Below are 26,633 nucleotides of genomic sequence, written 5' to 3'. Positions count from 1 at the left end.
TGAAACTACCACTCATCAAAGAACCCACACCGTTGTCATGGTGACACAGGGCCTTGCCAAGGGCTAGTGGAGCCTTGTGGTGTATGTAGCAGTTCTGATATATAGTGTAAACACGCATGTCCGTCTGTCTGTGGCTCCAGTTCCTGCCTTTCTCTCTGTCTCTATCTCCCTCTCTCTTTCTGCTTGGCTAGGCTGTGGTCAAAGTCTGTCTCTTCCTGTGTTTGTGTCTGTCTGGCCACAGTGCTGACTGCCAGCCTTCCGTATCCGTCTAGTCTGGTCATTTACCTGCTGGCCCCGGGCCAAACTCTAATCTGGCTATAGGACATATACTGTCGCCACCTAACTATGGGCTACAGAACTGCCATTTTCCTCTGAGTGTCTGAATATGTCTTGGATGGAAGTCCAAGCAGTAAAACCTATAGAAGAGATTCAACACTAGTTGACTAATACTGAGTACTACTCTATAGTAGCCCAGTGACCACCACATACCCTGTACTTTACACCCAATTCATTACCGAGTAATGAACTTAGTTGTGAAACACTTACACGCTCTCTCAGACAACGGCGATGAGACAACCTACAGGGAGGAGGAACTGGCAGTGTGGTGCCAGGACAACAACCTCTTCCTCAGCGTCAGCAAGACCAAGGAGCTGATTGTGGACTACAAGAAACAGGGAGGAGTGCGCACCCCCATCTACATCGACGGGGCCGTAGTGGAGAGGGTCAAGAGCTTCAAGTTCCTTAACATGGTCCTCTCACACCATAACAGTTGTGAAGAAGGCACGGCAACATGTCTTCTCTGTCAGGGGGCTGAAACGTTTTGACGTGGCCTCTCAGATCCTCAGGAACTTTTACAGCTGCACCATCGAGAGCATCCTGACTGTTTGTATCACTGTCTGGTATGGCAACTGCACCGCCCTCGACCGGAAGGCCATACAGAGGGTGGTGCGGACGACCCAGCGCACTACTGGGGGCGAGCTCCCACCCATCCAGGACGTACATGCCAGGCGGTTTCTGAAAAAGGCCAGAATAATTGCCAAAGTCTCCAGCCACCCGAGACATGGACTGTTCTCCATGCTCCCTTCCGGCAGGCGATACCGGTGCATCAAGGCTCATACAAATAAACTCCTAAACAGCTTCTATCCCCTGGCCATAAGACTGTTAAATGGCAAACAACTACTCCTCTCCCTCTCCCACAGACTATCCACACTGACTCTATGCCCATCCACAGGTCTCTACCCACTCAGACACAACCTATGCTGCTGCTAAAATGATTATTGATTTGATTTTACGCTGCTGTTCATTGATTATTGATTGCCATTACCATTAGTATTAATCTATTTAACCTGCTACTGGTCACTATTACTCCTGTTTACATGTATATATTGCCACTAGTATATTACCATACAGTGGGGAAAACAAGTATTAAGTCAGCCACCAATTGTGCAAGTTCTCCCACTTAAAAAGATGAGAGAGGACTGTAATTTTCATCATAGGTACACGTCAACTATGACAGACAAATTGAGGGAAAAAAATCCAGAAAATCACATTGTAGGATTTTTAATGAATTTATTTGCAAATTATGGTGGAAAATAAGTATTTGGTCACCTACAAACAAGCAAGATTTCTGGCTCTCACAGACCTGTAACTTCTTCTTTAAGAGGCTCCTCTGTCCTCCACTCGTTACCTGTATTAATGGCACCTGTTTGAACTTGTTATCAGTATAAAAGACACCTGTCCACAACCTCAAACAGTCACACTCCAAACTCCACTATGGCCAAGACCAAAGAGCTGTCAAAGGACACCAGAAACAAAATTGTAGACCTGCACCAGGTTGGGAAGACTGAATCTGCAATAGGTAAGCAGCTTGGTTTGAAGAAATCAACTGTGGGAGCAATTATTAGGAAATGGAAGACATACAAGACCACTGATAATCTCCCTCGATCTGGGGCTCCACGCAAGATCTCACCCCGTGGGGTCAAAATGATCACAAGAACGGTGAGCAAAAATCCCAGAACTACACGGGAGGACCTAGTGAATGACCTGCAGAGAGCTGGGACCAAAGTAACAAAGCCTACCATCAGTAACACACTACGCCGCCAGGGACTCAAATCCTGCAGTGCCAGACATGTCCCCCTGCTTAAGCCAGTACATGTCCAGGCCCGTCTGAAGTTTGCTAGAGTGCATTTGGATGATCCAGAAGAGGATTGGGAGAATGTCATATGGTCAGATGAAACCAAAATAGAAATGTTTGGTCAAAACTCAACTCGTCGTGTTTGGAGGACAAAGAATGCTGAGTTGCATCCAAAGAACACCATACCTACTGTGAAGCATGGGGGTGGAAACATCATGCTTTGGGGCTGTTTTTCTGCAAAGGGACCAGGACGACTGATCTGTGTAAAGGAAAGAATGAATGGGGCCATGTATCGTGAGATTTTGAGTGAAAACCTCCTTCCATCAGCAAGGGCATTGAAGATGAAACGTTGCTGGGTCTTTCAGCATGACAATGATCCCAAACACACCGCCCGGGCAACGAAGGAGTGGCTTCGTAAGAAGCATTTCAAGGTCCTGGAGTGGCCTAGCCAGTCTCCAGATCTCAACCCCATAGAAAATCTTTGGAGGGAGTTGAAAGTCCGTGTTGCCCAGCGACAGCCCCAAAACATCACTGCTCTAGAGGAGATCTGCATGGAGGAATGGGCCAAAATACCAGCAACTGTGTGTGAAAACCTTGTGTAGACTTACAGAAAACGTTTGACCTGTGTCATTGCCAACAAAGGGTATACAGTGGGGGGAAAAAAGTTTTTAGTCAGCCACCAATTGTGCAAGTTCTCCCACTTAAAAAGATGAGAGAGGCCTGTAATTTTCATCATAGGTACACGTCAACTATGACAGACAAAATGAGAAAAAAAAATCCAGAAAATCACATTGTAGGATTTGTAATGAATTTATTTGCAAATTATGGTGGAAAATAAGTATTTGGTCAATAACAAAAGTTTCTCAATACTTTGTTATATACCCTTTGTTGGCAATGACACAGGTCAAACGTTTTCTGTAAGTCTTCACAAGGTTTTCACACACTGCAGCTGGTATTTTGGCCCATTCCTCCATGCAGATCTCCTCTAGAGCAATGATGTTTTGGGGCTGTCGCTGGGCAACACGGACTTTCAACTCCCTCCAAAGATTTTCTATCGGGTTGAGATCTGGAGACTGGCTAGGCCACTCCAGGACCTTGAAATGCTTCTTACGAAGCCACTCCTTCGTTGCCCGGGCGGTGAGTTTGGGATCATTGTCATGCTGAAAGACCCAGCCACGTTTCATCTTCAATGCCCTTGCTGATGGAAGGAGGTTTTCGCTCAAAATCTCACGATACATGGCCCCATTCATTCTTTCCTTTACACAGATCAGTCGTCCTGGTCCCTTTGCAGAAAAACAGCCCCAAAGCATGATGTTTCCACCCCCATGCTTCACAGTAGGTATGGTGTTCTTTGGATGCAACTCAGCATTCTTTGTCCTCCAAACACGACGAGTTGAGTTTTGACCAAAAATTTCTATTTTGGTTTCATCTGACCATATGACATTCTCCCAATCCTCTTCTGGATCATCCAAATGCACTCTAGCAAACTTCAGACGGGCCTGGACATGTACTGGCTTAAGCAGGGTCACACGTCTGGCACTGCAGGATTTGAGTCCCTGGCGGCGTAGTGTGTTACTGATGGTAGGCTTTGTTACTTTGGTCCCAGCTCTCTGCAGGTCATTCACTAGGTCCCCCCGTGTGGTTCTGGGATTTTTGCTCACCGTTCTTGTGCTCATTTTGACCCCACGGGGTGAGATCTTGCGTGGAGCCCCAGATCGAGGGAGATTATCAGTGGTCTTGTATGTCTTCCATTTCCTAATAATTGCTCCCACAGTTGATTTCTTCAAACCAAGCTGCTTACCTATTGCAGATTCAGTCTTCCCAGCCTGGTGCAGGTCTACAATTTTGTTTCTGGTGTCCTTTGACAGCTCTTTGGTCTTGGCCATAGCGGAGTTTGGAGTGTGACTGTTTGAGGTTGTGGACAGGTGTCTTTTATACTGATAACAAGTTCAAACAGGTGCCATTAATACAGGTAACGAGTGGAGGACAGAGGAGCCTCTTAAAGAAGAAGTTACAGGTCTGTGAGAGCCAGAAATCTTGCTTGTTTGTAGGTGACCAAATACTTATTTTCCACCATAATTTTCAAAAAAATTCATAAAAAATTCTACAATGTGATTTTCTGGAGAAAAAAAATCTCAATTTGTCTGTCATAGTTGACGCGTACCTATGATGAAAATTACACGCCTCTCTCATCTTTTTAAGTGGGAGAACTTGCACAATTGGTGGCTGACTAAATACTTTTTTCCCCACTGTATAACAAAGTATTGAGAAACTTTTGTTATTGACCAAATACTTATTTTCCACCATAATTTGCAAATAAATTCATTAAAAATTCTACAATGTGATTTTCTGGATTTATTTTTCTCATTTTGTCTGTCATAGTTGACGTGTACCTATGATGAAAATTACAGGCCTCTCTCATATTTTTAAGTGGGAGAACTTGCACAATTGGTGGCTGACTAAATACTTTTTTTCCCCACTGTATGTATTTATATATTCCTGCTACCAGTCACTTTTCAGCCCTGTTTACATGTTTCAAGTTTTTGTCAAATGCACTAGTACAGTGAAATGCCTTTCTTGGACTCTCATTTCCAACAATGCAGTAATCAGTATCCATAGTACTATAAAACATAAAGAAAAAAGTCAAATAGAACAAAAACACACAATAAATAAATAAGAAGAACACTAGTAAGCGATATACAGGGTCAGTGACAATACCTTATTTACAATGTGCAGGGATACTGAAATTAGATATGTGTACTACCAGTCACGTTTTATGTATAGACCCACCTCAACCACTCCAGTACCACTGCACATTGAATAAGGTACTGGCACTGACCTGTATATACTTACATTCTCGTGTTTCTTTAACTCACATCAGTTATTTTTATGAAATGTTTTATTTAATATTATTATTATTATCACTGCATTATTGGGGAAGAGCTCTCAAGGTAAGAATTTCACTGTACTGTTTTACACCGGTTGTATTCTGTGCACGTGGCGAATCAACTTTGAAACTCTTATCTTGAAACACACACACACTCACTCAATCACACACACTAATGCAGCCTCTCTCATTTTTCTCTTTTTCACTCTCATTTTGCAGAGATAAAAAAGGAGAGACAGGCAGAGATGAAGGGGATGGAGGGAGAAGAGCGAGAGGGAGGGAAGGAGGGGGTGTTGAAAATGAGCCGTGAAAGTAGAGTGTGTGAGAGTGACTCTCAACAACAGGTTACTGTATCATTAGGTTGCAGGGAGAGAGTTTTACGATGTTTGTGTGTGTGTTCTAACGCACACTTAAGTTCCTGTGTGCAAGAGAGGTGCGTGCGTGTGGTGAAATCCACCCTGTAGCCTTTGATTAATCAGGGAACATGCTGTTACGTCTCCTCTCACGTCAATTGGCCGCTCCTTCGTCTCCACGGTGATTAGAACGCCATCATGGAACGCCAAACCGGGGAATTCTTTCCAGTCTCTCTGGAAAAGGAGGAAATGGGATTGGAAATAGCATTGTAAGCAGCATTCTCCCAGGATAGCGTTTTAGTTGGCCACTCACCAGTAGCACCACTACTACTCATAAAGGTGAGACACAGAGCTTGACCTTTTCTATGGCCGATATTACGTGTTCCCATCGGTTAAGTACCCAAGTTTCAATTTCTATTGGTCGTACAGGATAAACATCGTATACACCATCCAACGAAATGCTTACTTGCAGGTTCCTTCTCTACAATGCAACAGCAATACATTTCTTCAGCCGAGGGAGGGAGGGAGGGAGAGAGGGAGAGATGTTTACACTACATATCAGAACTGCTGCATACACCACACGGCTCCACTTGCCCTTGGCAAGGCCCTGTGTCACCATGACAATGGTGTGGGTTCTTTGATGAGTGGTAGTTTCAGATAGAAAGAGAGGGAGAAAGAGAGAGAGAGAGAGAGAGAGAGAGACTGACTTACAGCCTGCAAGATTTTTATTCATATGCACATATTGTGCTTGAGTGTCTTCTTTATGCACACATTTCTGTGTGTTCCCAGACACACACTTACATTCAGCTTTATGAGCATGAATGTCCTCTAGCTCTTTAAATGAGCCTAAAACCACACCTCTGCACACCAAACACTAAATCATAAGAGATGCAAGCCCACAGTCTCCCAGCATGACAGCCCATTCGCTAGGCTAATTAGCACCCATAACACAGAGCACTCTCAGACTTTTATAATGCTAATCTATCAAGTAGCCCCTTTTATTTTAGTTCCCCATAATCTGGAGTCATTTGTTAACAATTAGAGGCTAATAATTAATGTATTTCTGGTGGGAGTGGTATTCCTCAAGCGTAAACACTGTGGAGACTGGGGGGGTTAAAAAAGAAGGGTGTATATAAATGTATGGGTATTTAAATATATAGGGAGTAGCCTATTTAAAGGGGCGGGAGTGAATATGATAGATGTTGCAGATTTGGAATATGTTATTTGGGAGGACACAAAGTTGACATTTTTACATTTACATTTTAGTCATTTAGCAGACGCTCTTATCCAGAGCGACTTACAGTTAGTGAATGCATGTTTTTTTTTGTTTTTTTTTGTGTGTTTTTTTTCATACTGGCCCCCCATGGGAAACGAACCCACATCCCTGCCGGCCAAACCCTCCCCTACCTTGGACGACGCTGGACCAATTGTGCGCCGCCCATGGGTCTCCCGGTCGCGGCCGGCTGCGACAGAGCCTGGACTCGAACCAGGATCTCTAGTGGCACAGCTAGCACTGTGATGCATTGCCTTAGACCACTGCGCCACTTGACCTTAGCCACTTGACCTTAGCAGACCTTTAATCAGGGTCTATTGGCACTTTCATCCTACTCTGTGAAATACTAAATTAACTCTATTGAATGACTGATGACTTTTCAAACTCCTCCTCTGTTGCCTGTGTTTGATTTCAGAAATGTTTGTCTACTTTGATATCCTTGTTCTCTCTCTCTTTTCTCACTCCCTCCTTCTTTCATTTGTTCCCTCTCTTTCTCATGTGTTGTCTCACTCCCCCTCTTTTACCCCTCTTTCTCTCATGACCCCCCACCCCCACCCCCCAGTTTATTAGCCAGCTCTGTCTATCTGTCTGTCTGTGTCTGTGTGTGTGGTATGGCCAGGGGTTTAAAGCCCAATTGAGGCCAATTAGATGGTTGTACTGGGTAGACTGGTGTCAGTGGGTAGGGAGAGAGGGAGGCAGGGTGAGAGCCTGTACATTCCTAGCATTTCACAAGGAGACCATCCTCTAGAATCCATCCCAGCACTCATCTCCTGGAAACCACCCAATCTGGAATGCTGCTTCTGCCTCATGACGGGAGGGAGAGAGAGAGGAGGAAGGGGTGAGGCATAGAAAGAGAGATAGAGAGAGGGGGTGGGGGGGCTGGAGGGACATGGACATGGAGAGAGATGGAGAGAAGTGAAAGAGAGGTAGAGGGAAGGACATGGAAACTTGTCACAGGAAAGATGTGTGTGTGGGAGAGAGATGAACCTGCTCTGTCTGGCCCTCTGACAGCCTGTCTCCACTGCCAGGGGACTTTATCAGTCCTGGCTGATAGATGCAATAATGAGCCCATCCTCAGACAGCCCTGTGTGTGTGTCTTGAAGGATAGACTCTGTGTGTGTGTGTGTGTGTGTGTGTACTGAGTGACAGACAGACACAGTAATGGATCCATCCTCAGACACACATTAGAAGATGTATCTAAACTCAGTGTTGACAGACTCTGCTCTGTGGACAGCTCCTGGCTCCCACTTTGGCGCCAAGGGGGGAACACACACATACTCACACACACACGGAGAGTCTATCATTCAAGCCACACACACACCTACTCACGCACATACAGACACACATACGTAGACACACACACGTAGACACACACTGCTGCCTTCCCTCATGTCCACTTCTTTATCCTCTCCTCTAGTTTTTCTCAACACCTAAGATGTTATACCGTAAGTTGGACATTTCTGTGGAATTGTATTAGTTCTAAATGGATCCACTACATTCTACAGGTATTATTCCAAAGTATCTAAGTACAGAGTAATTACATATATTATTACTCTGGTATAACGCTTACGTTATGTAACTTATTCAAACTGAACTTGAATTCAGAATGTTTCTGAGGGATTTTAGAAAGTACTATGGTTTTAGAACCCCCCCACCCACTCCACTCTACAGCTGTGAGTCCACAGTCCATACTGCTTTACCAATACAATGTAACCTTTGGTTTATACAACGACAGAGCCAAGAATGGACTTACTTGATGTCTTTATAACATTTATTGCCTAAATGGCTTTAAAGACTTCAAATAAAATGTTATTTGTCACATGCTTCATAAACCTAAGATGGGCTCCTGAGTGGCGCAGCGGTCCAAGGCACTGCATCTCAGTGCTTGAGGCGTCACTACAGACCTCCCCGTGATTGGGAGTCCCATAGGGCGGCGCACAATTGGCCCAGCGTCGTCCGGGTTTGGCCGGTGTAGGCCGTCATTGTAAATAAGAATTTGTTCTTAACTGACTTGCCTAGTTAAATAAAGGTTAAATAAAAATAAACAACAGGTGTAAACGAACGGTGAAATGCTTACTTACGGGTCCATTTCCAACGATGCAGAGTTAAAGATAAGATAAAAAAAATAAAAATAAAATAGTGACACGAGGAATAAATACACAGTGAATAACAAATAAAAATAATGAGTGAAAATAACATGGCTATACTGTATATAAGGAGTAGAAAATAGCATGGCTATATACAGGGAGTACCAGTAGCGAGTCGATGTGCAGGGGTACGAGGAAATTGAGGTAGCTATGCACATACAGGTAAAGTGATTAGGCAACAGGATAGATAATAGACAGTAGCAGCAGCGTATGTGGTGAGTGTGAAAGTGTGTGAGTGTGTGGCGTCAGTATGCATGTGTGTGTGGGCGTATGTAGTGTTTGTTTGTGTGTGTGTTGGGGTGTAAGTATGTGTGAGTGTGTGGGTAGAGTCCAGTATGTGTGCATAGAGTCAGTGCAAGAGAGTTAGTGCACAAAAGGGTCAATGCAGGTAGTTCGGGTAGCCATTTGAGTAGCTATTTAGCAGCCTTGTTTAGAAGTCTTATGGCTTGAGGGTAGAAGCTGTTCAGGGTCTTGTTTGTTCCAGACTTGGTGTGTTGGTTCCGCTTGCCGTGCGATAGCAGAGAGAACAATCTGTTGCTTGGGTGGCTGGAGTTTTGGACAATGTTTTGGGCCTTCCTCTGACACCGCCTGGTATAGAGGTCCTGGATGGAAGTGAGCTCGGCCCCAGTGATGTACTGAGCCGCACGCACTACCCTCTGTAGCACCTTGCGGTCGGAAGCCAAGCAGTTGCCTTACCAAGCGGTGATGCAGCCAGTCAAGATGCTCTTGATGGTGCAGCTGTAAAACTTTTTGAGGATCTGAGGGCCCATGCCGACTCTTTTCAGCCTCCTGAGGGGGAAGAGGCTTTGTTGTGCCCTCTTCACGACTTTGTTGGTGTGTCTGGTTATGACCATGATAGATCCTTAGTGATGTGGACACCGAGGAACTTGAAGCTCTCGTCGACGTGAATGGGGGCGTGCTTGGACCTCACATACACATACTATGCTTCAAACACTTGTCTGCTCTCAAAGAAAAGAGCGAGGGAGGAGAGGGAGGGGTGGGGGAAGAGGGAGGGGATGGAGAGGGGGGACTCCCCAAGTATAAAGTCCCCTTTGTTTTCAAGGGCAGTATCTTTGATTGAAATATTTCCTGACGTTTTCTTCTCCTCCCCGCTCCCCCTCTTTTCCGTGGGAGATGTGGTTGTGAAATGTATCTTTGGCAGAGTGGGACCGACCCAACCGCCACACAGTGTAGCAATCACCACTGAAAACAGAAATCAATGTCTGGCCAGAGAAAAAGCGAGAGGCAGGGTGTGTGTGTCTGTGTGTTCTCTTACTGGACCGTTGAGTATTGATAAGTCAAGTGGTGATTTTCATCTGTCTTGTAATCCAAGGACAGTGTGTATGTCTGTGGCCTAGGGTCAGAAAATATGCAGTGTGTTCACTTGTGTGTATGTATAGAGGGATATGGTGTCTTTGGACAGATTGCGAGAAATAGCATTAGTGGCATACAGTTGAAGTCGGAAGTTTAAAAACTTGTTTTTCAACCACTCCACATTTCTTGTTAACAAACTATAGTTTTGGCAAGTCGGTTAGGACATCTACTTTGTGCATGACACAAGTAATTTTTCCAACAATTGTTTACAGACAGATTATTTCACTTATAATTCACTGTATCACAATTCCAGTGGGTCAGAAGTTTACATACACTAAGTTGACTGTGCCTTTAAACAGCTTGGAAAATTCCAGAAAATGATGTCATGGCTTTAGAAGCTTCTGATAGGCCAATTGACATCATTTGAGTCAATTGGAGGTGTCCCTGTGGATGTATTTCAAGGCCTACCTTCAAACTCAGTGCCTCTTTGCTTGACATCATGGGAAAATCAAAAGAAATCAGCCAAGACCTCAGAAATAGAATTGTAGACCTCCACAAGTCTGGTTCATCCTTGGGAGAATTTTCCAAATGCCTGAAGGTACCACATTCATCTGTACAAACAATAGTACGCAAGTATAAACACCAAGGGACCACGCAGCCATCATACCGCTCAGGAAGGAGACGCGTTCTGTCTCCTAGAGATGAACGTACTTTGGTGCGAAAGTATCTATATCCACAGTAAAACGAGTCCTATATCGACATAACCTGAAAGGCCGCTCAGCAAGGAAGAAGCCACTTTTTGGAGAAATGTCCTCTGGTCTGATGAAACAAAAATAGAACTGTTTGGCCATAATGACCATTATTATGTTTGGAGGAAAAAGGGGGTGCTCTCAAGCCAAAGAACACCATCCCAACCGTGAAGCACGGGGGTGGCAGCATCATGCTGTGGGGGTGCTTTGCTACAGGAGGGACTGGTGCACTTCACAAAATAGATGGCATCATGAGGAAGGAAAATTATGTGGACATATTGAAGCAACATCTCAAGACATCAGTCAGGAAGTTAAAGCTTGGTCGCAAATTGGTCTTCCAAATGGACAATGACACCAAGCATACTTCCAAAGTTGTGGCAAAATGGCTTAAGGACAACAAAGTCAAGGTATTAGAGTGGCCATCACAAAGCCCTGACCTCAATCCTATAGAATATTTGTGGGCAGAACTGAAAAAGCGTGTGCGAACCTGACTCAGTTACTCCAGCTCTGTCAGGAGGAATGGGCCAAAATTCACCCAACTTATTGCGGGAAGCTTGTGGAAGGCTACCTGAAACGTTTGACCCAAGTTAAACAATTTAAAGGCAAAGCTACCAAATACTAGTTGAGTGTATGTAAACTTCTGACACACTGGGAATGTGATGAAAGAAATAAAAGCTGAAATAAATCATTCTCTCTACTATTATTCTGACATTTCACATTCTTAAAATAAAGTGGTGATCCTAACTGACCTAAGGATTAAATGTCAGGAATTGTGAAAAACTGAGTTTAAATGTATTTGGCTAAGGTGAATGTAAACTTCAGATTTCAACTGTAGGTGTCGAGGGGGGGGGGGTAAGGTATTGAGTGAGGTGGGGTTTCCCCAGAGGAAGGCCAGGGGCATTTGGACAGTTTAGTAGAGCTGGTAGACCACAGCACTGTCTTTAAACTGTGTGTGTGTGTGTGTGTGTGTGTATACACGTAGATGTGGATCCAATGTACATAGATGTATGTGGATCAGAGCTCAGTCCTGTGGTCCAGAGAGGTCCGGAGGGGCGTCAGTGGTTTGGTTTTGGGGGGATATGGAGGGTGGGTTGGGGGGGAGGGGGGTGTACCCCAGCGGGGTAGCAGTGTGGCTGCCGACCCAGGGAGGTGCCCTTTCTCCCTCAGCTCCGCATGGACGAGAAAGAAAACACTGCTGTGAAATATGTCCTTTTTATAGTTCTCCTTACGACAGGCCAAGGTCATGCTCTGGTTATGGGGGTGTATGTGTGAAATGACCTTACTTTTACCGTTTTATATTCATTTTTTAACCATAAATGTATACTTAAATGTTATTTATTGTAGCACTTAAAATAGTAGAAGTCAGCTTAGTACGCCAACGTTTCATCAAGGGTGTGTGAAAATGGAAATGTGTGACGAGACGTGGGTTGGTAAGAGATGGCAGGATAGATGGAACACTCACACACATCCTCATTGTCCTCAGTCAACAGTACCTTCTGTCATCAACAATAGACTCCATACAGTCATCCAAGTCACCGTTTCCATTCCCACCACTCAACAACAGTAGCTAGGCTATAGGCTAGCATGTGTCATTGTGGATAAAATAACCAATTCACAGTGTGGGGAAAAACAAGCCGTTACTGTGTCAACCATGTGTTCTCATGTCTTGCTTTGGATAAGTCAACACAATGGTTTTCAGATGATAGTTGAAAAATAGTTCCATGTTGTTAGTTATATGCTGAGTAAATCTATAATGGCAGTAAGGCTATAATTGTGTAGCTCAGTCTAGTGGTAAACTAATCTCTTTGGGTGCATGAGAACAACAATACGTTGTCAGTTGTTAAAGTGAAACACTTCTGTCCTTGTTTTAGCCCCTCTGGGTTTAGCCGCAGTCACACACTAGCTGAAGCAAGCATGTACTTTTTACCCGGAGAGAAATATCTGAGGTTTTCAGAAATTGTGTTGAGTTCTATTCAGGAAAGACATGTGACATGGACCACCTGTTTGTGGCCGGGCCTCTTTAAATACATCCATATTTTTGTAAACACACACCAGTCCATATTTTTTACAAAAGCATAGTTGTGTGTTGGTGGTGATTTCTGTGAAACAAGGCGAGCAGCGGTGGCTGGTTGTGTGTGGAGGACTGTTACCAGGCCAACCCAAACCAGAGGAGTGTGAAAACAATTTGGAGGGATTCCGCGGGCAGCACTCTGAAACCAACCGCCGGCTACACCGCAACAAAGGCAGCCTCCGGCGGGCCAATGAGATTGCGTGTGTGTGGACAGTATGTTTGTGTGTGTCAACACTGAGAGTATGCTTGTGTGTGGGCATCATATGGTTGTGTGTGTGTGCACGTGTTTGTGAGTCAAATGTTTATGTAAGTACATGATGGGTGTGTGTGTGTGGGTAGTGAATAGTTGTTTGTTTATGGAGAGAGTAGCATGTGTGTTTGTGTGTACTATGCCCAGTATTGTAATTGTGCCTTAAGATGTGGCTCGCTGTATTTAGGCAGAGTGCAGACTGTGCAGAACGCAAGAGGGAGTTGACAACGGAAGTACAAACTGTAGTAGTGTGTTTGTCTGAATTTATGTCATCATGCATAGATTTGTGTGCATGTGCTTTTGGATCGTGTGTGTGTGTGTGTGTGTGTGTGTGTAGATGACTGGAGCAGAGCAGAGATGGTTAGTACCAGGGCGTGGCCAGCAGAGAGAAAATATCCCTGCAGACCGCGGGAATGATTCCCCCCTGCACCACACCCTCTGGGGCCAAGAGATGCCTGCACCACCCACCTCTGCTCTCTCTCTCTCTCTCTCTGCCTGTGTGTTTCTGTCTCTCTATCTCTCCATCTATTGCTCTGTGTGTCTCTCTGTCCACAACTCTCTCTCTCCATATATTTCCTAGTCTCTCGCTCGCTCTCCCTCTTCATTTATTTCTCAATCTCTCTGTCTCCCATCCATATATCATGTACATACTTACCTCTCTCCTCTCTCTGTATTTACTCTCATCTCTGTTGGGGAGTTTCCTCATACTGTGACCACAAAGGATAGGATTGCTGGGACAATCCGCATCATCAGTGTGGGACAGGATGATGCAGACAGTAATAAGGATGCAATTGCAGAGTGATTATGGTGTGTGTGTGCGTGCGAATGCTTGTTTGTATACATTATCACAGTATTTGTATATATTCGGTGAAATAATATCATTCTCTGGTTTGCGGGGTTAGGGGCATGCATTCCTGTGTGTCTGAGTGGTTGGTGTTTGGTGGGTTGAGCTGAGCTGGTCTGGTCTGATATGTCTGTGGGCTATGCAGAACACAAAGCGATGGGCAGCCCTGGTCTGCCTCGCAGCACATTCCAGGCCCAGGAATAGTATGAAATAAACCCTATCCAACCAGACCAGCAGCCACACTGGAAGATGATTAAGGTCCTCTCTTCTCAACTTTCTCCCCTTCTCTTTCTCCCTCTCTCTTTCTCCCGCTGTTTCCTGCTCACAAACCCACTAATCATGGCCAGTCTGGAGTGTTTGCCCAGTAGTAGTGACAGCAGCGACAAATATTCTTAAAGAATGTTAAGTTAATGGTAAACTGGATATGTAGCACTTTTTCTATAAATACATTTGTCACAACGTGCTTAAAAACAAGCCAGGCCTCCATTGGATAGAGGGATAACTTGACAGAGGAGAGGTATAGAAGATAGAATAGAACAGTATGACGAGGGAAAGAAAGGGGTGTACAGTGAGGGAAAAAAGTATTTGATCCCCTGCTGATTTTGTACGTTTGCCCACTGACAAAGAAATTATCAGTCTATAATTTTAATGGTAGGTTTATTTGAACAGTGAGAGACAGAATAACAACAAAAAAATCCAGAAAAACGCATGTCAAAAATGTTATAAATTGATTTGCATTTTAATGAGGGAAATAAGTATTTGACCCCCTCTCAATCAGAAAGATTTCTGGCTCCCAGGTGTCTTTTATACAGGTAACGAGCTGAGATTAGGAGCACACTCTTAAAGGGAGTGCTCCTAATCTCAGTTTGTTACCTGTATAAAAGACACCTGTCCACAGAAGCAATCAATCAATCAGATTCCAAACTCTCCACCATGGCCAAGACCAAAGAGCTCTCCAAGGATGTCAGGGACAAGATTGTAGACCTACACAAGGCTGGAATGGGCTACAAGACCATCGCCAAGCAGCTTGGTGAGAAGGTGACAACAGTTGGTGCGATTATTCGAAGAAACACAAAAGAACTGTCAATCTCCCTCGGCCTGGGGCTCCATGCAAGATCTCACCTCGTGGAGTTGCAATGATCATGAGAACGGTGAGGAATCATCCCAGAACTACACAGGAGGATCTTGTCAATGATCTCAAGGCAGCTGGGACCATAGTCACCAAGAAAACAATTGGTAACACACTACGCCGTGAAGGACTGAAATCCTGCAGTGCCCGCAAGGTCCCCCTGCTCAAGAAAGCACATATACAGGGCCGTCTGATGTTTGCCAATGGACATCTGAATGATTCAGAGGAGAACTGGGTGAAAGTGTTGTGGTCAAATGAGACCAAAATCGAGCTCTTTGGCATCAACTCAACTCGCCGTGTTTGGAGGAGGAGGAATGCTGCCTATGACCCCAAGAACACCATACCCACCGTCAAACATGGAGGTAGAAACATTATGCTTTGGGGGTGTTTTTCTGCTAAGGGGACAGGACAACTTCACCGCGTCAAAGGGACGATGGACGGGGCTATGTACCGTCAAATCTTGGGTGAGAACCTCCTTCCCTCAGCCAGGGCATTGAAAATGGGTCGTGGATGGGTATTCCAGCATGACAATGACCCAAAACACATGGCCAAGGCATCAAAGGAGTGGCTCAAGAAGAAGCACATTAAGGTCCTGGAGTGGCCTAGCCAGTCTACAGACCTTAATCCCATAGAAAATCTGTGGAGGGAGCTGAAGGTTCAAGTTGCCAAACGTCAGGCTCGAAACCTTAATGACTTGGAGAAGATCTGCAAAGAGGAGTGGGACAAAATCCCTCCTGAGATGTGTGAAAACCTAGTGGCCAACTACAAGAAACGTCTGACCTCTGTGATTGCCAACAAGGGTTTTGCCACCAAGTACTAAGTAATGTTTTGCAGAGGGGTCAAATACTTATTTCCCTCATTAAAATGCAAATCAATTTATAACATTTTTGACATGCGTTTTTCTGGATTGTTTTGTTGTTATTCTGTCTCTCACTGTTCAAATAAACCTACCATTAAAATTATAGACTGATCATATCTTGGTCAGTGGGAAAACGTACAAAATCAGCAGGGGATCAAATACTTTTCCCCCTCACTATAAAGGGGGGATTTACAGGCCTATGTGGTTGAATGTGCTAAACTAGTCTCTCTTCACAGCCACTGTACCTCCACCACAGAGTGCTATACAGTCTATAGAATGTGTGTTAGGAGCAGAAGGACATTGTGTAAGTGCCAGAGCGTTGTGGAGCGTGCTGTCTGCCCTAGTCTCTGGCACCGGTCCCCTGAAACACGTTAGCGAGACCTTTCTCAGCGGCCCGTCTGGCTGAACGATATTATTGGCTTCTGTAATTTGTTTCCAAAATTCATTTCTGCCAATTTCCTCCCGCTTTCTCTCTCTCCACTCACCTTGCTTACGCCTCTGAGGTAAAGTCTGGCGTTTTTCAGGGAACTTTCAGATGCTCTTTTCCTGCTTGACCTTTTGTGAAGGGAAATGTTGGAAAGCGGCACACAGTCATTATTTTCTGAATGGTGTGTTGCTATATTTGCGTTCACCATCATGGCCGTGCTGCCGCTTCTGAGACGTGTGTGTGAGATTGGGTTCCAGGAAGCATTTGGACCTCATTGTTGGGACTCGAGACGGGTAGGTAGACACCGCAGGGTTGGGCTAGGGTTAGGCTGGCGGTTCTAACGGTTCTCCCAGGTTTGGGAAAGACACAGAGGCTCTATTGTAGCTGTAGTCTCAGCTGGAGTCTGACTGCTGAATGGGTCAAACGGGGTGGTTCTGCCACAGTCACACAATGGTCTAGAATCACGTCAAGACCCCTCCCCATCTCCAGCCTGCAATGTGTGTACCAAACATGGCGGAGTTGGCATTCTCCAGGTTGGTCATAGAGTCATAGAGCCTCTGTGTCTGGACCAGTTTGTAACTGAAAGCCTTCCCATAGTAGTCTATGGTCAAGCGAGACTGGAGTTCAGTCCATTTGGCTGTGTTTATTTAGCTTAGGCCCATGCCTTGTTGGTCTATGCGATAATGCAGCCCTGTCCTGACACATACGAAACATATTGTTCAGACGTCCCACAGGCAGACAAAGGCCTGAGTGTGGACTGGACTTATCTCTGGGCATCTGACACAGAGACCCCGACCCTGTGTATCCACTTCAACCCCCTCCCATACACACAGCCCCCAGTGAGGGACAGTCCCTCCCTGTCTGAGAGGAGTTATTAAAGCCTCTCCACACTCTGCGTTGACTCTACCTCTCCGGCTGTCAGGCTCAGGCCACCCCCAGATGGACTGATAGACTGCTTTATTAACTGGACCTGCTGCTGAGAGACAGCCAGGCCAGGGGAAGGGACACATAGATACACACACAGTCGGTTATACACACACACTTTCTCTCACACACACACACACACACATAAGCACTATAACAAAGACACATCATTTATCACACATTAACTTTTCCCTTGGACAGACACACACACAGTCAGTAGCCGTTTCATTAGCAGCTGTCCCAACACTCGTGTCTCCCACTAAGAACTCTTTCGCTGTGGTTCCAGTCTCCGTCTCTCTCTCCAGCGCTGCCTGTGAGTAGGAGGGGGTTGGATGGGACTATAACCACTGCCTCCCCCTCCTATTGGGAGTGTAATTTGCTTGATCATGCAGCGGTTTACCAGAGGGGTTACTGGCTTAGACGCCACGACTTTCTGGGATTACAGCCCAGTGTTTACACAGCCGCGTGAACATAACCCCAACCTCCACCCACCCCTCATACAGCTGCTGTGTGTGCACTTAAAGAGAGCATAGAGGAGCTAGAAAGGTAACTAGTCTCTGACACCTGAATATGTGTTTGTCTGTAAATGTGCTGCAACCCAAGTCCCCTGTTCCACCGACAATTGCCTAGCTTGTATACTTTCCTCTCCTCTCCTCTCCTTTCCACTCCTGTCCTCTCCTCTCCTCTCTCTGTCCTCTCCTCTCCTCTCTCTGTCCTCTCCTCTCCTCTCTCTGTCCTCTCCTCTCCTCTCTCTGTCCTCTCTCTGTCCTCTCCTCTCCTCTCCTCTCCTCTCCTCTCCTCTCCTCTCCTCTCCTCTCCTCTCCTCTCCTCTCCTCTCCTCTCCTCTCCTCTCCTCTCCTCTCCTCTCCTCTCCTCTCCTCTCTCTGTCCTCTCTCTGTCCTCTCCTCTCCTCTCTCTGTCCACTCCTCTCCTCTCCTCTCTCTGTCCCCTCCTCTTCTCTCTTCTCTCTGTCCACTCTCCTCCTCTCCTCTCCTGTCCTCTCCTGTCCTCTCTCAACACTCCATTCCCACATTGCCAGCCTCTACGTTTAGTTTTTAGATTAACACAATGCTGTTGTGGCCGTTTAGTCTGGACCACACTCAGACACACATCAAACACACTTCACATCACAGAGCTGCGTGGCCGGTCCCTGGCAAGCGAAGCAGTTTAGCGGCGGTATTTATAAGAGTGGGAAGCAAGGCAGAAGCCTCCCGCATGGTCTGGGGACACAGGGGAATGCAGGCTCTCTGTGAGGCCTGTGTGTATTTTGACTACGGCCCCCTGAAGCTCTAAAGAACACCCGCTCTCTTCTCTTAGAGGGGAAGCCGAGCGGACAATCTCTGCTTTGAAGAAAAGGCGATAGGACCATTCTCCTCTGGGTAAATGTTATCGACATGCTGACATTTGTTTGGCTGTTTTTTGTGTTGCTGACGGAGTGTACAGTGTTGCCGTCAAATTTATTCGAGCCCACACCATACACATCAATACACACTGTCATGAACACACCCACACACACACCTACTCACCAATACGGTACAAATGTCCTCATAAAATGAACATCTGCAAACATATTTGACGTAGGTTAATATGACAATGTTGGTGATGATGATGACGGTGATGCTGTGGTATTGGGTTAGCGTTACAGCTGGCGACTGTTTGCTGCTGTTTCCTCTACAGAGTGGCCCACGGTAAAACTGATTCTCTGTTTAGTCTAGAAGGTTCCGCTTTGTTACTTTGTTGATCAAATAAAATTAGGAGATGACCTGACTCTCTGATGCTATAACCCCATCTTTTACAATGTAAATATTTATCAAGTCCTGTTAAAATGTCCCTGTTAACCCTTTTTCACAGACAAAAGGGTTCTGGTTGTCTGCATGAAAAATGTCTGCCACAGCTTTTTTATTGCCACGTGATCTCCCATGTATTTCTGTGTGGGGAGTAGCAGCAGCAGCTGAAGTGGTTCGGGCTTGGGTCTGTCACAATAGGACTGATTTGTAGAAGGAAACCCAACTGTCAATCAATGCTTGATTCTAACAAATGGGAGGGGTTTGTAAGGAAGAGTTTTGCATCTTGGTTTCTGTATACGCTTTACTTTGGCTAGTTCTCGCTCCTTTCTTTCTCTCTCTTTTTCTCTCTCACACACACACAATTCTCTCCCTATCTAACACACTCCCATACTTTCCCATTCTTTCAATCATGCGGACACACACGCACTTTAACTCTTATCCATAAACGCACACGCTCACAGAGATCTGATGTGTCAGTCACCCTGGTGTCTCCACTTTCTCCAGTGTCTGTTCAGTGAAGTGTGGACAGAGGCTCCCCCCTCTCTCTCTCTCTCTCTCTCTCTCTCTCTCTCTCTTTCTCTCTTTCTCTCTCTCTCTTCTCTCTCTCTCTCTCTCTCTCTCTCTCTCTCTCTCTCTCTCTCTCTCTCTCTCTCTCTCTCTCTCTCTCTCTCTCTCTCTCTCTCTCTCTCTCAATTCAATTCAATTCAATTCAATTCAATTGAAGTAGATAGTTAACAAAAGTGAAATAAACAGTAATCATTACACTCAGAAGTTCTAAAATAATAAAGACATTTCAAATGTCATATGTCTATATACAGTGTTGTAACAATGTGCAAATAGTTAAAGTACAAATGGGAAAATGAATAAACATAAATATGGGTTGTATTTACAGTGGTGTTTGTTCTTCCTTTTTTTTGGCAACAGGTCACAAATCTTGCTGCTGTGATGGCACACTGTGGTTTTTCACCCAGTAGATAAGGCAGTTTATCAAAATTGGGTTTGTTTTCGAATTCTTTGTGGATCTCTGTAATCTGAGGGAAATATGTGTCTCTAATATGGTCATACATTTGGCAGGAGGTTAGGAAGTGCAGCTCAGTTTCCACCTCATTTTGTGGGCAGTGTGCACATAGCCTGTCTTCTCTTGAGAGCCAGGTCTGCCTACGGCGGCCTTTCTCAATAGCAAGGCTATGCTCACTGAGTCTGTACATAGTCAAAGCTTTCCTTAATTTTGGGTCAGTCACAGTGGTCAGGTATTCTGCCACTATGTACTCTCTGTTTAGGGCCAAATAGCATTCTAGTTTGCTCAGTTTTTTTGTTAATTCTTTCCAATGTGTCAAGTAATTCTCTTTTTGTTTTCTCATGATTTGGTTGGGTCTAATTGTGTTGTTGTTGTTGTTCTGGGGCTCTGTGGGGTCTGTTTGTGTTTGTGAACAGAGTCCCAGGACCAGCTTACTTAGGAGACTCTTCTCCAAGTTCATCTCTCTGTAGGTGATGGCTTTGTTATGGAAGGTTTGGGAATCGCTTCCTTTTAAGTGGTTATAGAATTTAATGGCTCTTTTCTGGATTTTAATAATTAGCGGGTATTGGCCTAATTCTGCTCTACATGCATTATTTGGTGTTTTTCGTTGTACACAGCGGATATATTTGCAGAATTCTGCATGTCTCCCAATCAGAGTAGTGACAGACAGACAGTGTCCAGCCTGGATTAGCCCTGTCGCTACCGCACAGGATTAACCACAGAGACCCACACACACACCCATGGCTATACACACTCCATCTATAGAGACAACAATATTTACATAATCAATACATACATAAATGATCAACCTAAACTCTAGCCTGTATTCTGCTGTGTCTGTGCATACATTTGTGTTTATATATGAATGAGAGAGTTCTTAAGTCAGCATTTCCTCAGGGCATGTCACTATAACCATCCTCTTTTATGTGTGATTGTAAAAGATCTGAGGGTGTTGGTTGTGTGTGTGTGTGTGTGTGTGTGTGTGTGTGTGTGTGTGTGTGTGTGTGTGTGTGTGTGTGTGTGTGTGTGTGTGTGTGTGTGTTGTGTATGCGTGTGCGGGCCCAGCTCTCCTCCGTGTTACCCAAATGGAAACCCAACAGCAGCCAGTCAGGACAATAAGACACTGCTCCCTGTTTAACTGGCCCACATTTACTGGAGCTTTACTGGCACTTTGCTCCTGGTTCACACAGGCTTTTCTGTTGAGACTATTTAACCAGTTCTGTCTCTTTTTGGTGGTTGATTTTGGTTTATTTGGTTATTTTTACACTGGCTTGCCTGTGGGGATCATTTAGGAAGGCTAGACAAAAGAGCCAGAGGCCGCAGGCGGAAAAACAAGCCTGTTTATAAGGCCCCTCAACTAACACACACTCAGCCTTGATACACTGTGCCCTAGCAACAATGACGCTCTACATACTGGATCATGTAGGTCACACACACACTGCACCTGACCGTGCACAGCACATCAGATACGGCCCCCTGGCCTACACACATTGGAACTCACCTCCCACACGATACACACTGAACCTTTCAGACGGAGCCTGCACACAAAAAGCCAGCACACACACACACACACACTTCAGCCAGGACTTTGTAAGCCCTAGACGATTACCCAGCTGATTGGAGTCCCTCTCTGGAGTCTTTAAACACACACACTCTTTTAGAGTACTCACCACTCCCCCCCCCCCCCACACACACAGCCCTCTCCTTTCTCATGGAGATAAGGACGTCTCATTGTTGTGAGACAACGGTCCGCTATTATCTTATCAAAGAGCCAATCCAATGTGGAGGAGGGAGAGAAAGGGGAGGGGGGTTTCTTTGTGATGCGACAGGTGCCGTTGTAATTCAATTTGTCTACGGGAGGGTTTGGAAGCCGTCCTGAACTTAATTGTACCGAGGGTCACAGTCCTCTCCGCTGTACTGTACATAATAGCAATGTGTAACAGTATGCTAACCACAGCATCGGCACAATGCAAATCTAGGATAACCTTGACTCATATGTACATATTGCTAACTTTAGCAGACGGGCAACTCTGACCTTAGCTTGAGCACAGTGCTAATCAAATCAAATTGTATTGGTCACATACACATATTTAGCAGATGTTATTGCAGATGTAGCGAAATGCTTGTGTTCCTAGCTCCAACAGTGCAGTAGTATCTAACAATTCAATCTTAACCTATATTATGAACAGTGTTATCCATAGCTAACACCACGAGAGAGCATTTGGCTCAGATTCACCTCAGCCTATTGGTCACCACTAAATGACAGAACATCTCTAAACCACACATCGGAGATGGAGATAAGAGGAGGGACTGTCTATCCTCCATCACAGATGAGGAATCCCAAGATGATGACGTGTGGGAGTTCTGTTCATGTGAGTGTGTACCTGGTAATAACGTGTTAATCACCGCTATCTCTCTGTCTGGCCCTTTTCAGATAAAGAATCCAAGGACAAGAAAGTGTCTGCGGCTGGGGCAGTCAAGGAGACAGTGGAAGAGCCTGTGGAAGAGCCTGTGGAAGAGCCTGTGAAAGAACTGAAGAAAGAAAAGAAGGAGTCCTCTAAGGAAAAGAAGAAGGAGTCCACCAAGGAGCCCAAAGAGCCCAAGGACCCGGGGAAAGAGTCAAAAAAGGAGTCTTCAAAAGACTCCAAGGAAAAGAAGGAGTCCACCAAGGAGTCAAATAAGGAGTCTTCTAAGGTGGCCAGCAAAGAGTCTTTGAAGGAGCCTGGGAAGGAGAAAGTGTCAAGAAAGTCATCTGTGAAGGTCAAGGAGAAAAAGAAAGAGACAGAGGCTGCTGCTGGAGAGGGCTGATAAAGTCATGCAATAAATACATTGTTACACACATACACACACATACACACGCAGTCTCACATACACACTCATATTCATGACAAACACACTTCTATCAGGGCTGATGCTGGTCCATAGTCAGGACTTCTGGTGTCTGTGTTGGGTGAAGGTGCGGTGCTGAAGATGAGGCCCAGTCAGAAACTCCAGTAGAACAGCCAAGGAGTCGGATGTGCAACATCAAAGCCCTTCCCCTCCCTTCCTTCCAGTGGCAGCGTCTCGTAGTGGAACCCACAGCCCTGTGCGTCGGTAAGCCCTAACCACCCCGCCTACACACGGGCACTCTGACATCTATCCCGCCCTCTCGCCCCCTCGTGTGGCACCATGCCTTGCCAAAGCCACCCCCGCCTCAAGCTAAGAATAACCCCTGCGTTCTGTCCGTCCCTCCGTATGTCCCCTCGGGTAAAACAAGGCCACTTTCACCCCCCATCAGCAGCTTTCAGCGCACAGAAGCAGGAAAACCATCAAACTGAGACAATAGCAGAGAAACGAAAAGGGAAGGGAATTCAAGCAGCCCCCATGATCGTTTGTGAGGACTTGCAGGAACATACTCAATCACACACACCTGAATCCACAAACACATGCACATAAGAATAAAAACATGCACAACTATACACGTAAAAACACTAGCTAGCACCTGCTCGTATTCTGCAACACACAGCCCTACAAGCGTTAGTGTTTCCACACAGCCTCTGAGACCATAGACCACCTTCTGTTAGAGGATCGCTGTGCCAGCCTGACCAATGACAATCCAAACAGCTCTTTATGTCGCTATTGTACTGTACCTGTACGTGCTGTATGTGTGTGTGTTGTCTGTACGTGTCTTGATGAATTTAGACATGTATCGTTTCCTAACTCAGCTTAATGAATGTATTATAGCAAAGGTTTTGTACCATTATCAGCTTGTCTGATGCACCAGGTACCTGTTCTATGCCTGATTTTTATAGACAAAGCAGGGTGATTCAAGTTAGTGCTACGAAACTGTTGTTGTTTAAAGTATCTCCTTAATCTCCCTCCGCATGTATGTCTTTCTCTATCCCTTTAAGTCTGTCTTGTTTCAGTCCTTGCTTACTGAGTATGTGGGACAGTGTATATGTTAGAGTATATAGGAATGGTCACTGTTAAAATGGCTTTGCCCTTGGCCAGTGGCTTTAGGTTTGTTTTTTCCTTACTGTAGTGTAAAAGGTCTGTGCAAATCTCCCCGAGCTCGGCACAAGGTCGATTTAAGATTGAATAACTGAGAGACTCGCTGTTTAATTTGGCACGGGTCGTTTGTAGGTGTTGCGTTAAAGCCACGTTGTGGAAGTAGATGGGGTTGGAATCCGGCGGACTCTCCTCTCAGGTCTCTGTTATGTTATGTCTGTTTGACGTCAGTGGGTTCTCTTTTTTTGTATTCTCCTCAATAACTTTTGTCTTTGACTAAACGCGCTGTGTTTCACAACATGAATGTTGTACAGGACATGTTCAAGTGCAAAAAATGATTGAACTAGGACCAAACATTGTTACATGCCCCACTGTAAAAAAAACTAACAGTGCCACAGTTTTGAGAGAATGTAATAAAAAGCCCTTTGGATTAGACTTTTAGAAACAAATGGGTTGGTGTCATTTTATTAGAGAAGCTGTCTTGTGAGAGGCTTAGGAGAGAATGTACAGTACCAGTCAAAAGTTTGGACACACCTACTCATTCAAGGGTTTTTCTTTATTTGTACTATTTTCTACATTGTAGAATAATAGTGAATATATCAAAACTATGAAATAACACATATGGAATCATGTAGTAGCCAAATAAGTGTTAAACAAATCAAAATATATTTTATATTTGAGGTTCTACAAAGTAGCCACCATTTGCCTTGATGACAGCTTTGCACACTCTTGGCATTCTCTCAACCAGCTTCATGAGGAATGCTTTTCCAACAGTCTTCAAGGAGTTCCCACATATGCTGAGCCCTTGTTGGCTGCTTTTCCTTCACCCTGTGGTCCAACTCATCCCAAACCATCTCAATTGGGTTGAGGTCAGGTAATTGTGGAGGCCAGGTCATCTGATGCAGCACTCCATCACTCTCCTTGGTCAAATAGCCCTTACACAGCCCGGAGGTGTGTTTTGGGTCATTGTCCTGTTGAAAAACAAATGATAGTCCCACTAAGCCCAAATCAGATGGGATGGTGTATCGCTGCAAAATGCTGTGGTAGCCATGCTGGTTAAGTGTGCCTTGAATTCTAAATAAATCACTGACAGTGTCACCAGCAAAGCACACCATCACACCTCCTCCTCCATGCTTCTTTGTGAGAACCACACATACGGAGGTCATCCGTTCACCCACACCGCGTCTCACAAAAACACGGCGGTTGGAACCATACATCTCAAATTTGGACTCATCAGACCAAAGGACAGATTTCCACCGGTTTAATGTCCATTGCTCATGTTTCTTGGCCCAAGCAAGTCTCTTATTATTATTGGTGTCCTTTAGTAGTGGTTACTTTGCAGCAATTCATCCATGAAGGCCTGATTCACGCAGTCTCCTCTGAACAGTTGATGTTGAGATGTGTCTGTTACTTGAACTCTGTGAAGCATTTATTTTGCCTGCAATCTGAGGTGCAGTTAACTCTAATGAACTTATCCTCTGCAGCATAGGTACTAACTCTGGGTCTTCCTTTCCTGTGGCGGTCCTCATGAGAGCCAGTTTCATCATAACGCTTGATGGTTTTTGCGACTGCACTTGAAGAAACTTTCAAAGTTCTTGACATTTTCCGGATTGACTGACCTTCATGTCTTAAAGTAATGATGGACTGTTGTTTCTCTTTGCTTATTTGAGCTGTTCTTGCCATAATATGGACTTGGTCTTTTACCAAATAAGGCTATCTTCTGTATACCACCCCTACCTTGTCACAACACAACTGATTGGCTCAAACGCATTAAGAAGGAAAGAAATTAACAAATTAACTTTTAAGAAAGCACACCTGTTAATTGAAATGCAATCCAGGTGACTACCTCATGAAGCTGGTTGAGAGAATGCCAAGAGTGTGCAAAGCTGTCATCAAGGCAAAGGGTGGCTTCTTAGAAGAATCTCAAATATAAAATATATTTAGATTTGTTTAACACTTTTTGGGATACTACATGATTCCATATGTGTTGTTTCATAATTTTGATGTCTTCACTATTATTCTACAATGTAGAAAATAGTCAAAATAAAGAAAAACCCTTGAATGAGTAGGTGTATCCAAACTTTTGAATGGTACTGTATATCTGATGTATGTGCATGCTCTTGTCCAGAACAGTATGTAACTCTAATGTGTATCTGAGAGGAGATTAACTGTTATCCCTACTTCCCTGTGAAAAGCTTGTAAAACGATGGAAAGTATTGAGTGTGATAGGTCCCAGCCCCAGACTAAATCTACAGCTCTCACAATGCTGTTTGATAAATGCCTCTCCTTTTCCTCTCCCCTATCTTAAAGAGACACACTCACTTTCTCTACGGGGGTTTTTGTGCATGATGGTGTTTTCTGTGTCTGCGGTTCTATTAGAGTGTTCTGGTGTGTTTCTAGATGATGTGTGTCATTGTGTGTGTGTGTTTCTGTGAACGAGTGTGTCGTCTCTGATCGGGGCCCAAATGAAGTCGCCTGTG

The 26,633-nt window shown here is 44.9% G+C and overlaps 1 protein-coding gene across 1 annotated transcript in view; it reads left to right on the top strand.

The window, feature by feature from the left end:
* LOC311121115 (protein PTHB1-like) overlaps positions 1-24,595 on the top strand; it is a gene marked incomplete at its 5' end in the record, with an annotated part of 171,239 nt that extends 146,644 nt beyond the window's left edge. The window contains one exon of the mRNA XM_084195646.1: positions 22,601-24,595. Coding sequence (XP_084051772.1) covers positions 22,601-22,974 — 374 coding nt within the window. The 3' untranslated portion in view covers positions 22,975-24,595. The remainder of the gene's footprint in view (positions 1-22,600) is intronic.
* Between the last annotated feature and the right edge of the window lie 2,038 nt (positions 24,596-26,633).

Source organism: Coregonus lavaretus, assembly GCF_964263955.1.
Source record: "Coregonus lavaretus genome assembly, contig: HAP1_SCAFFOLD_810, whole genome shotgun sequence".
In the NCBI taxonomy this organism is placed as follows: Eukaryota; Metazoa; Chordata; class Actinopteri; order Salmoniformes; family Salmonidae; genus Coregonus; species Coregonus lavaretus.
The sequence above is the reverse complement of the archived record's forward strand: the minus strand, read 5'-3'. Positions and strand labels throughout refer to the sequence as shown.